This window comes from Malaclemys terrapin, chromosome 5 (genome assembly GCF_027887155.1).
Source record: "Malaclemys terrapin pileata isolate rMalTer1 chromosome 5, rMalTer1.hap1, whole genome shotgun sequence".
NCBI classification, from domain to species: domain Eukaryota; kingdom Metazoa; phylum Chordata; order Testudines; family Emydidae; genus Malaclemys; species Malaclemys terrapin.
In genome coordinates this window covers 24,896,356-24,909,648 of record NC_071509.1, presented here as the reverse complement: position 1 = coordinate 24,909,648, position 13,293 = coordinate 24,896,356, and the positions used below count along the sequence as shown (strand labels likewise).

Here is a 13,293-nt window from a genome sequence, read left to right as displayed (position 1 = left end):
ACAAGCCATTACTTCAGTATGACTTTTCAAATGAGCATATTATTTCAGAATGGAAAAGCTATTTTAATTGTACAGTTTGGTCCTTTTTCCCCTAAAACTTCATTGTGTATCAGTATCATCTTATGTTCTCATTCCTGCCAATTCCTCTACTGAGAAGTAAGCGGGGAGGGGGTGAGTGTGTGTCTGTAAATCTTTTAAAAAAGAAATGCATTGCGCCAACATGGTGATGCAGGCAAATCTGCCTCTTTTGCATCTGTTAACCTCTGTGTGCTGTATGTAGTACCTTTGGAAAGAAGTGTACATCACATTCATACATACAGAAAAGGTTAAAAAGATGTTTGGGTCAAATTCAGAAGGTAAATGGTGGTGGTAGCTATGGCCAGTAGGTTTGTCTAAGTCACAGTAACTTCAAGTGCTGTGAGGACTGAAGGTTGGAATTGTAATAGGAAAAGCAACCTACAGGTGTGTTTAAGAAGTGTGACAGTGTAAAGGGGGCTGCACATACAGCTTCTTATCCCCCAGTATGATGCTTTTCCTATTACAACTCCAACCTTCTGCTTCTGAGTGTTAAGTTGCTATACCATATTGTCTCTAAACTTGACCCTTTCAATTGGGTTTCTCTTTAGCTATTTTTCTGCGTACACCATCGTGCTCTGCTCTTCCCCAAGGAGTCATTTCAGGCTGTGGGTTTGCATCCTGTATTGTGTTGATTGTCTCACACCTTTTATTCCTTTGGAACACTACGGAATACTACTCCATCAGATTGCTGGTAGTATTACTAACATGCTGCACTTCTGATGTTTAATATCTAACATTAGTAGTACAGCTTTCTCTAATTCTAGAACTGCTTTCAGGGTGGCAGGAGGGTGGGAATAAAGAATGAAAAAAGTTGGGGGTGAGAGTAATGGAGGAAAGGCAGTTCATAGAAAAGAGACTGGAGATAATTGGAGGCCAACATAAAAAATGAGTTGGATAATAAAAGCATGAGAAAAGAGAGGATGAAGAAATCACTTACAGAAAAGCTAATTCAGGCATGGTAAGTAGAAAGAGCATTAGGATAGGGCCTGAACTGAAGTAAGAACTTCAAAAGTCGTCTTCACAGTCCCTTTCTGAAAAATACCTTAGGTGAACCCTGCAATAGAAGAGTCATTCAACTTCTTAAAGTAAATTCCATGATCTACTGATATGATTTTTACTATGATATTCAACTCAACCCTAATTGACAATAGTGCGTGTATACATAAAAGTATACAAGTGATAAACTCACAAATACTTTATAGTCAATTACATAGTATGATACTTGCATTTGGAAAACCTCTTCTTTATGTTCGTATTTATTAACTTGTTTCACTTGATCACATTGACTCTTACTATGACACATTTCTTCCTGGGAACAAGTACATAATTTTAACCATTTTCTGGTGCAGTTTGATGCATACTTAGCCTGTGAAACATAGAAAATTCATGACTGACTAGATATTTACACATTGTTTGCAGAATTGTTGTACCTGGCCCAAGTTCACCTCTACCCCGATATAACACTGTTCTAGGGAGCCAAAATATCTTACCGGTTATAGGTGAAACCGCATTATCTTGAACTTGCTTTGATCTGCTAGAGCACTCAGCCCCCCCTCCTCTCCCGGAGTGCTGCTTTACCGTGTTATATCCGAATTTGTGTTATATCGGGTTGCGTTATATCGGGGTAGAGGTGTACCAGGATATGCGAGAGACAAGGTAGGTGAGGTAATATATTTTATTGTTCCAACTTCTGTTGGTGGATTTGTCCAAACCATGGGAACCAGGCATGGGTACTAGGATGCCTCCCCAAGATGCCAGCCTCTTAATGGGCCACCTTGAGGAAGAATTTCTGGAAAACGCACCACAAAACCAACAAGATACATGAGATACATCAATGATATTTTCATCCTCTGGACAGAGGACCTAAATCCCCTCATTGATTTCTACAACAACTTGAACCATCACCCCCATTCATCAAAAACTCTCTAGAACACTCCCACACCAGTTTCAATTTTGTGGATGCCACAATCAGCTTCAACAATGCAACTCTACAATACAGGGTATCAAGTTAATTACAAGCCATACTTGATGGGGACCACATCCTGAAATAAATCTTTCCCAAACCCACTCTTCTGGCCATCAAACAGCCTCTTCAGCCTTGCCAAGCTCATGGTCAAAAGCAGGCTCCCCATAGACTAGGACACATCAACTCAAAATGGCACCAGACCCTGCCAAAACACATGAAAAACCTGCAGGCCTATCTCCACTATTATGATGATCAAGACCCCCAATATAACACCTTTGAAGATCCATGAGTTCTACACATGCCTGTCACAGCATGTGGTGTACCTCATCTAGTGCACTAAATGCACTAAGCACAACTGTGGGTGAAACCAGACAATTACTACATTCTCAAATGAACTCTCATAGAAAAATGAGATACAAAAACGCCATGGGTAAACAGTTTTCACAAAGCAATCACTCTGTATCTGACCTCACTCCCCTTCCTCAAAAGAAACCTGCACAACATCTTCAGAAGCTGAACCTGGGAACTTAAATTCATAATTCTGCTGGACACTAAAAACCATAGACGTAACAGAGATATTGGTTTTATGGCTCATCACAACAGTTATCTCTTGATTGCCAACTTAACTTTAAGTGATCTACAGCATGTGTGAACCCCTTATGCTTAATGATTTGTCCCACGTTGTATTCAACTTGGACATTCTAATTACCTTCCTGAGACCTGAGAGAGAGCTCTGTGAAGCTTGCAAGCTTGTCTTTTCCACCAACAGAAATTGTTCCAATAAGAGAGATTACCTCATCTACTTTGTCTCTTAGATATTTTATACTGCATTCATAATTTGGTATACATATTTCTTTTTAGTAATTTGCACTTCTATTTTTGTTGTTGTTGTACAGAGCTCTGGGATCGAAACTTTAGTGGAGGAACTTTGCTCCAGACTAAAAGACCTTCAGAGTAAGCAAGGTGAGAAGTATACTGAGTCTTTTGAGGCCAAAGAGCATGTTTTGTAAAGTATATCATTTGGGGGTTTTCAGGTTGAGATGTTCTGGTCCCATTACTCTGGTCCCTTTAAATAAGGCAAACAGTTGGAAAATAAATGAATAATCTTATATCGATAGCCATTTTTCAGGTAAAAGAACATATCTTCAAATGGCACTTCCTTTATGAACAGATATGCTTTTGTGTGTGTGTTCAGTCATACCTTCTGCTTGCTTTGGTGAATTTTTATTCCTGGTCACATTGCAGCCTCAACAAAGATAAGAGATTGAGAGCTGGATTCTGTTCCTTTTTGTACATTACCACTCATTTACTAAGAATAGATTACTAAATTACAGTTATGAAACAATCAAGTATATCTGTGAAAACCCACTAACATGAAGTGAGGTTGCTTAGGTGTCAGGTCATAATTTAAAGACTACATTGAATGTAACTGAGGCTGTAAATGGGACTCGCTAGGTTTAAGGGGAAGAACCTTTTACTTAAATTTGATATCTAAATTGAGACTGTAAAAGTGGAACTTCACAGTGCTACTCTTGCACTTTTGCTTCTCAAAATGCTACTACTGCACTATTTTCTCTCCATAAACCTCTCTTGTTAAGACTTTAAAATGCTTGATCTTCATTTATACTAAAGTTCTGCAGTCCTATAATATTCACATATGATTTGGAATGACTTCATACTACTTTACATAAACTATAGTTGTAGAGTCTACAACCAGAGTTGATAGTAGCTGAACATTCATCTAACCATAGGGCAGCATATTTTGACAATTCAACAGCAGTACGCATTCAGTCAAGTGAAAATCAAGTGTCTTGCACACTCATGAAAAACAGAAATCATAAATAAAAATTTCACTCTTTCTTAAATAAGACTTCTCTCTCTGAAAATCAGAATAAAACAAACCAAGAAAGTTGAATTTTAGTAGCCTTGTTCCATTGTACAGCCAAAAGGCTGTTGTGGCAATACTTCTAAACAGACACCCTTTTAAAAAACCGAAAACAAAAACACAAAAGTTAAAATCAAGTACATATATTTTTCCCTTTTTGATAGTTCTCTTTTCTATACTTATATATGCAACCCTAATTCACATCTTAAACTGTTACTTTCTTTTGCTTCAGTCTTTCAGAAGAAATAAATCTAACTGTTCTAAACATGATTTCAGATGTTATAAATCATGCTCTTTGGATTCCAGTGTTTATAAGAACATCTGTGTATCACTGTGAGCACCCAGCATAAGTATAACTCTTTAACCATAAAAAGAAGCACACTCTCAACATTCACAGTGAGTTCTTCGGGTTGCTTTTCAGTGACCCGCTCGAGCTGCCTCTGTGGTGTTGATTATATAAAACTATTTATTTTGATATGAGTGAAAAAAGACAAGTATGTACATCAACTGCATTTTTATATCTTGTATATTTTCATAGGAAAATTCATAATCCTATATTATACACAGCCCTTGCAACTGAAATCCCCCCTCTGCATTTTTCCCTCCCGCCGCAAAAATAATTACACTAATTGCTCTGGAGTTTAATTTTTTCCCCACTGAAATACGTGAGCAGTTAGATGCCAAAACCAATAGCAATTACGTGTTAAATGGACAATTAGTCTTTTATTTTACATGTAGAATTTCCAAAAGAGGTTAAGGATATTGACAGACTAAGTACAGTAAAATGCTCAATTGGAAAAGAGTGTAGCTAGGGTATAGTGTAGCCCACAGTTGCATCCTGGTCATCTTTGGTGAAATTAATGGGGCTTAATTAGATTATTTTAGAAACTCTCAATCTTAGGTTACACTTTATAACAATTTCTGTACATGAAATTGTTTTTATTGCTAAGTAGTAACAGGTTACCATATATTATTGTAAATATTTAACTACTGGTGTATATCCTGTGTTTTTGTTAGATACTTTTAGTTTATATTTAATAACTTTCTGAATTTCTCTGTAAAACTAAGGTATAACTTTCTGGCATTTTGTTTCATAACAGAGGAGAAGATTAACAAAAAGTTAGAGGGTTCTTTGTCTCCTGAGGCTGATTTATCTCCCACAGCAAAGGATCAAGTGGAAATGTATGTTTCTTTTAACTTGAAACTTAAAAATCTTCTAAATACAGTGGTTAAAAAGTCAGAAAATTTAAAGTTATTCGTACAGTCCCCTTTTGCACATGTAGTGTTCTGTGTTCTAGGTGTTTGATGCCTTATATATTTGCAACAAGGCCAACTTTATTTTTGTTGACACTTATGGAATTGAATTTTTAAACTGTAGCGTTCTATTTATTTAAATTTTTCCAATTTTTATTAAGGGGACTGTGTCAGCTACACAAATTAAAGTGCTAAAAGTAGTTTCAGGTACTATTCCAACCTTTTTGTCCCCATTCCAGATTTGTGGTGGTATAATTATGGTATTATATCTTTAAGACAGTGTTGTCTTCCATACAAAAAAGGGAAAGTATGAAGTCGACTGTAAACAAAGTGCTGCTACCACTGAAAACAATAGTTTTGCTTTTGACTTCTTTGGGGAAAGAAGTATGATTTTGTCTTTATCTTTCAATTAAAGAATTATAAGCAACCTTTCAGATAGTGATGTAGAAACAGGTAAAATGTGTCAGACAGAAGTGTCATTAAGTTGACTATCTCTTAATTTTTCTCTTAAAAAAAAAAAAAAAAAAAAAAACATACCTAAATGTTCAAAATAATATTCAAAGGAAGTGAGTTTAATGTTCAGATAAGTGACCCCAACATTACTTATTACACTGATAATTGTGCCAATTTACGGATCTCATAGAATTGTAAACTTTTTTTGAATGGGTAGTCATGGGGGGAGGGGAGGAATTTCCCTGTATAGATATCTTGAATATCAATCTCAGAAATCATTTAAAGTTAAGGAAAATAATGTATTTCAGACTTGTCTGTATTCGTGAAACTTAACCAAAAAAATTGCAACGAGTGCAAGCCCTAGTGTAGATAAAGCTGAGGTAGCAGTGCCTGTTTTTACCATAGAAGCACAGAATCCTAGAACTGGAAGGGACCTCGAGAGGTTATCTAGTCCAGACCCCTACATGTTAATTTAAACTTCACAAATTTAAAGGAGACAGTTTGTTTGGCATTCTGTACAAACAAGTACAAACTATTATCTAAGCAGATCATATATGTGTTACATGATTTGTTAGTGGGAGGCTATTTTTGAAATGTGGGGGTGGGGCATGGTGGTGGATTGAGAAATGTGCCTTCATTACCGTGGCTTTTAAGACTCTTTGGATCCCATAAATTTACAGTTGATCTAAATGATATATAACATAATAATTTTAAGAACATATAGGGATTATGGTGTTCCTACTTGTGATGGGCATGCCAGAGAGTCTCAGGTCACATATGCTTGGGACCCTGATTTTAAAGTAGTATTTGTGGAGGCTGTTTCCATGGCTTGACTCAAATAAAAAAATATATATGAAAAGCTTGTCACAGTGGCTATAACAATGTTCCCAGAGTTTGGGGTTACTAGAATGTATATTTAAAACTTCTCACTGGTTAATGCAAATTAGTATCATATATTAGTCATAATTTGCTTTTCTTTTAAAAATCAAACTATAGAATCATAGAATTGTAGGGCTGGAAGGGACCTCGAGAAGTCATCAAGTCCAGCCCCCTGCGCTGTGGCAGGACCAAGTAAACCCAGACCATCCCGTAAAGGTGTTTGTCTAACTTGTTTTTAAAAGCTTCGAATGATGGGGAATCCACAACCTCCCTTGGAAGCATATTCCAGTGCTTAACTACCCTTATAGTTAAAGATTTTCCCAATAGCTAACCTAATCTCCCTTGGTGCAGATTAAGTCAGTTATTTCTTGTCCGATCGTCACTGGACATAAAGAACAATTGATCATCATCCTCTTTATAACTGCCCTTAACATATTGGAAGACTGTTATCCGGTCCCCTCTCAGTCTTCCTTTCTCAAGACTAAACATGGACAGGTTTTTCCACCTTTGCTCATAGGACAGGTTTTCTAAACCTTTCATCATTTTTGTTGCTCTCCTCTGGATTCTTCCCAGTTTGTCCACATTCTTCCTGAATTGTGGTCCCCAGATTTGGACACAGTACTCCAGCTGGAGCCTCACGAATGCCAAATAGAGCAAGTCCGTTACCTGCTATGTCTTACATACAACACTCCTGTTAATACATCCCAGAATCACATTAGTCTTTTTTGCAGCTGCATCACATGGTTTTCAGTTTGTGGTCCACTATAACACCCAGATCCTTTTCATCAGTACTATTTCCTAGACAGTTATTCCCCCATTTTATATTTGAATTTTCCTTCCTAAGTGAAGTACTTTGCACTTCTCTTTATTGAATTTCATCATCTTTAATTCAGACTAATTCTTCTAATTTGTCAACATCATTTTGAATTTTAAATCTGTCCTCCAAAGTGCTTGCAACCCCTCCCAGATTGGTATCATTTGCAAATTTTATAAACATACTCTCTACTCCATTATACAAGTCATTAATGAAAATATTGAACAGTACTGGACCCAGGACTGACCCCTACAAAACCCTACTAGATACACCCTCCCAGCTTGACAACAACTCTTTGCATATGGTCTCTCAAACAATTTTGCACACATCTTATAGTAATTTAATCTAGACCCCATTTCCCTAGTTAACTTATGAGAATGTCATGTGGAACTTTGTCAAAAGCCTTACTAAAATCAAGGTATATCACATCTACTGCTTCCTCCCTATCCACTAGATCAATAATCCTATCAAAGGAGGAAATTAAGTTGGCTTGACATGATTTGTTCTTAACAAATCCATGCTGCCTATTCTATATAACCCTATTATCCTCCAGGTGCTTACTATTTGGTTGTTGCTGATGTAGGAAGTTTCTCGTGTTGCATATATGTAAGTCATTTGACAATTGATAGATTGGCTTTAGAGCTTCTGTAGAGCATTGAATAGTGCAGTTTTAATAGGGAAATCATAAATTCCAAACAGTTAAGTTAAAAATGTCTAGTGAAAAGCTATGTCATCTGATAACTTCATAGCTGAACCTTCATGGTTTTGAACATCCTCCGCTCCCATTGGCTTCAGTAGGAATTGAGGATGTGCTCAGCAGCTTTCAGGATTGTATATATTGTGGGTTTTTAAAATATAATTATATTTAAAATATAATTATCTAATATAATTCTGTGCACACTTTTAGGTGGTTTTCTGTTGTATCATTCAAATACACTAAATTATGCTTGGTATTTGGGATCTCTTGGGTTGTACAATATTCTAGTGATTATGGAAGTAAAATAACTTGAAAAAAGCAAAATTGGAAATTAAGTATTTCAAAAGTGCCTGTAGAAGTTCTAAAAACTGAATTTAAATATCTTTTCTTTTTCTTTCAGGTATTATGAAGCATTTCCTCCTCTTTCTGAGAAGCCAATTTGCCTGCAAGAAATTATGACTGTATGGAATAAATCCAAAGTTTGCTCTTACTCTAGCTCCTCATCTTCATCCAATGCTCCACCAACTAGCACCGATACATCCTCTCCAAAGGACTGCAATAGTGAAAGTGAAGTAACTAAAGAGAGAAGTAACAAAGTGTCTGCCACTGTACATGAAAGAACCCAGCAGAAAAAAAGTAAAACTGAGAGAGAGAACAAGTTCAGTAATGGCACTGTTGAAGATAAGCCTGCTTTATATAAAAAGCAAGTCCGACATAAGTCTGAGGGAAAGATGCGTCCTCGCTCCTGGTCGTCTGGTTCCAGTGAAGCAGGCTCAAGTTCAAGTGGTAATCAAGGTGAATTAAAAGCATCAGTGAAATGTATTAAAGTAAGACATAAAACAAGGGAGGTTCGAAATAAAAAGGGGCGGAATGGGCAAAGCAGGCTTTCAGTGAAGACTGGTGAAAAGACCGAAAGAAAAATCCATAGCGGAAGTAGCAGCAGCAGTGGATCGATCAAACAGCTGTGTAAAAGGGGTAAAAGACCATTAAAAGAAATTGGAAGGAAAGAAACTGGCAGTAATGATGGAAAAGATCTGTATTTGAACAGCAGAAACGAAAAGGAATATAAAGAAGAACCCTTGTGGTATACTGAGCCGATTACAGAATACTTTGTTCCTCTGAGCAGAAAAAGTAAGCTTGAGACTACATACCGCAACAGACAAGATACGTGTGATATAACATCAGAGGCTGTAGAAGAATTGTCCGAATCAGTGCATGGTCTTTGTATTAGCAACAATAATATTCATAAAACATACCTCGCAGCAGGTACTTTTATTGATGGTCACTTTGTAGAAATGCCTGCAGTTCTAAATGAGGATATTGACCTCACTGGGACCTCAATATGTTCTCAACCAGAGGACGATAAATATTTGGATGATGTTCATCTGTCAGAACTAACACACTTCTATGAAGTGGATATTGATCAATCCATGTTGGATCCTGGTGCCTCAGATAAAATGCAAGGAGAAAGTCGGATTTTGAATATGATTCGACAAAAAAGTAAAGAGAAATCTGATTTTGAGGCAGAATGTTGCATAGTGTTAGATGGAATGGAGTTGCAAGGGGAAAGTGCAATATGGACAGATTCAACCAGCTCTGTTGGTGCTGAAGGGTGGTTCTTGCAAGACCTTAGTAATTTAGCTCAATTTTGGGAGTGCTGTTCATCTTCTAGCTCTGGTGATGCAGATGGAGAAAGTTTTGGAGCAGATTCTCCTATCTTAGACAGCACAATGCTTAATTCACACATGCTTGCTGGCAATCAAGAGCTCTTTTTGGATATTAATGAAGGGTCTGGTATAAACTCTTGTTTTTCAGTGTTTGAAGTGCAATGCAGAAATTCTGTTTTACCATTTTCTTTTGAAACACTCAATTTGGGAAATGAAAATGCAGATTCTAGTAGCAGTGCTAATATGCTTGGAAAGACACAGTCTAGATTGCTCATATGGACCAAAAATAGTGCCTTTGATGAAAATGAACACTGTTCCAATCTTTCAACAAGAACTTGTAGTCCATGGTCACACTCGGAAGAAACACGTTCAGACAATGAAACTTTAAATATTCCATTTGAAGAATCCACACAATTTAATGGAGAAGATATAAATTATGTAGTTCCTAGGGTGTCTTCAAGTTACGTAGATGAAGAAATTCTAGATTTTTTTCAAGAAGAAACTTGCCAGCAACAAGCTAGAACTTTAGGAGAAATACCCACTTTGGTTTTCAAAAAAAAATCTAAACTAGAATCTGTCTGTGGTATTCAGCTAGAACAAAAAGGAGAAGGTAAAGATTATGAAACAACACAAGTGTCTAGTGAAAGCAGCCCACACGGAGATGGCTATAGCTCAGGGGTTATTAAAGACATTTGGACAAATATGACAGACAGAAATTCTGCAGCAATGGTAGAGATAGAAGGAATAGAAGATGAATTGTTTTCAACGGATGTAAATAACTACTGCTGCTGTTTAGATACTGAAGCAAAAGTTGAAACCCTCCAGGAACCTAATAAGGCAGTGCAGAGATCAGAGTATCATCTTTGGGAAGGTCAAAAAGAGAACTTGGAGAAGAGAGCATTTGTTGCAAATGATTTATCAGAAATAGATGGTGGTGATTATACTACACCATCAAAACCTTGGGACATAAACCAGGATAAAGAAAACTCATTTATACTTGGTGGTGTGTATGGGGAGCTCAAAACATTTAATAGTGATGGAGAATGGGCACTAGTGCCCCCCAATCACACAAAAGGAAGCTTATTACAGTGTGCAGCTTCTGATGTAGTGACAATAGCTGGTACAGATGTCTTCATGACACCAGGAAACAGCTTTGCTCCTGGTCACAGGCAATTATGGAGGCCATTTGTATCATTTGAACAGAATGAGCAATCGAAGAATGGAGATAATGGATTGAATAAGGGGTTTTCTTTTATCTTCCATGAAGACTTACTGGGAGCTTGTGGTAACTTTCAAGTTGAAGAACCTGGACTTGAATATTCATTCTCTTCCTTTGACCTGAACAATCCATTTTCACAAGTTCTTCATGTAGAGTGTTCATTCGAACCAGAAGGAATTGCATCTTTCAGCCCTAGTTTTAAACCCAAATCAATTCTGTGCTCTGATTCAGACAGTGAAGTTTTTCATCCCAGGATATGTGGTGTTGACAGGACGCAGTACAGGGCTATCCGGATTTCTCCAAGAACTCACTTTCGCCCAATTTCTGCATCTGAGCTTTCTCCAGGGGGTGGAAGTGAGTCAGAATTTGAGTCCGAAAAAGATGAAGGAAGTATTCCAGCCCCTTCCCAAGTAGACGTGTTTGAAGATCCACAAGCAGATCTCAAACCACTAGAAGAAGATGCAGAAAAAGAAGGGCATTACTTTGGAAAGTTAGAGCTTGAATCTGGAAAATTCCTTCCCAGATTAAAGAAGTCTGGAATGGAGAAGAGTGCACAAACATCACTGGATTCCCAGGAAGAATCAGCTGGAATGTTGCCAGTTGGAAACCAAAATCCCTGCTTAGAGTGCAGTATGAAAGAATCACTAGATATGAGGGATATGGAAAATTCCAAAATAAACTGCAGAATAGTGGAGCAACATGAAGAAATAAACAGGTTTTGCAACTGCAAAGCAGGTTGCCATTTCCCTACATATGAGGATAATCCTGTTTCTTCAGGAGAGCTGGAAGAGGTATGTGTTGATGTAAGATTATTGGATTTGCACCTAGCATAAGTCAAAAAATAGACTGTTTATGCAACACCCATTCTAGTAATTTGGTAGTTCGGTTTAATGGATGACATCTAATTCTTCGATAGCAAAGTTAATGATCTAATGGTAGTAATTATTGAGTCATCTTACATAAGCAAATATCTCAGTGTTTTTTAAAAATTCATGTATTGAAAGATTAAGTGAAGTTTCCTTTTTTTGGTTTGTCTGATTTATATGTAATCTGATGAAAAAATGCGTTTAAATTCCTAGCTTGACAATACTGAAACATGAAGCAAGCGAGTTAAAATAAGAGTATTGTAATCCTAAATCAGTTCTTTCAATATGTTTACTAATGGAGCAGGATATATTTTAAGTAGTCAAAAGTTTTACATTTTTACACTTGAGTAAAACACATTCATTTGCCAAACAGAACAATAATGAATGTTTTGATCACATCTGTTTTAGCTTATTGAATTGCCATGTCCTGGTCAATACTTCAAAGGGGGGAAATGAATTATAGGCTTGGAATATTAATTAAATTCTAGAAAAAATAAGTTTTTTGCTGAGCAGAATCTTTCAAAATGAAAATACAAAAATATTTTAGCCTCTCAGGTTAAACTTATGTGACTATGTTCTTGTATCAAGGATTAAAAAATAAAATCCTTTATAGAAAGATACTAATTGCTCTTAATCATCAAGCACTATCAGACTTAATAAAAACCACAATAATTTTAAGATTCAGCATTTATACAAAACTTTTATTTAGCCATGGGTTGTCATGATTTACTTAATTTGATGTGGTGAAGTAGACTTCTCTAGTACACATCTATAGTCACCACAAATATACTCTCAGGTTTCATTTTTTTCCTGCATGTGGAATGACAGGATGACAGCACAAGTTGAATTCTCATAAGCACAGTTCAAACTGCTGGAATAACGCTCCCTTTGCCCCAAACCTTGCAACAGGAGCCACCAAGATTGTAACTACACTTCCTATATCGGTTTTGGAATAGAAATGCTGGAATTTCATACACGCCTCCCACCCTTCCCTAGTGAAGAGAACCACTAGGATCTTTATTCTCATCATTTTTCTTCCGTGTCCGTCCGTCCGTCCATCCATCCATCCATCACATGTGTATCCTTGATAAGGAACTTTCCTGCATTACTTCCCCTGTTCAGTGCCTAGTGCCAGATAAGCACAGAGCTGCTAGTTGAAATTATCCAGTGATGTCTTTCCTTCCTAATCTTCCTGCTGTGGGGGAACACCAAGGGGCTTCCCACTCTTGAATCTGCTTCGATCACACAGCCAGGTGGGAACTCTATTGCTACAAAGTTCTAAGCTGCTGAGCCATATGAAGCTCCAAATCACAGTCATTTGATTTAGTGCTTTAGAATGTAGAGTGCAGCCTAAAGTTAGCTCCTCACTAAAGTGGACAGAGGAACCTTGTTGCAGCTTCAGCTGTGGAGAGGCTGTGGGCCAGGTCCCCAGGAGTAGCTCTTCCAACTCAGAACAGGTAAGAGGATAGGGAAATAAGAGGCTTTACTACTCCATGATTCTGTCTCTAAGTTCAA

General features: G+C 37.2%; 1 protein-coding gene across 5 annotated transcripts in view; it reads left to right on the top strand.

The window, feature by feature from the left end:
* The window catches only part of KIAA0232 (KIAA0232 ortholog), a 111,880-nt gene that overhangs the window by 77,396 nt on the left and 21,191 nt on the right, over positions 1–13,293 (top strand). For all 5 annotated transcript variants that reach the window (XM_054029030.1, XM_054029034.1, XM_054029035.1 and 2 more), the window contains 3 exons: positions 2,941–3,007; positions 5,030–5,111; positions 8,427–11,703. In XM_054029030.1, coding sequence (XP_053885005.1) covers positions 2,941–3,007; positions 5,030–5,111; positions 8,427–11,703 — 3,426 coding nt within the window. The remainder of the gene's footprint in view (positions 1–2,940; positions 3,008–5,029; positions 5,112–8,426; positions 11,704–13,293) is intronic.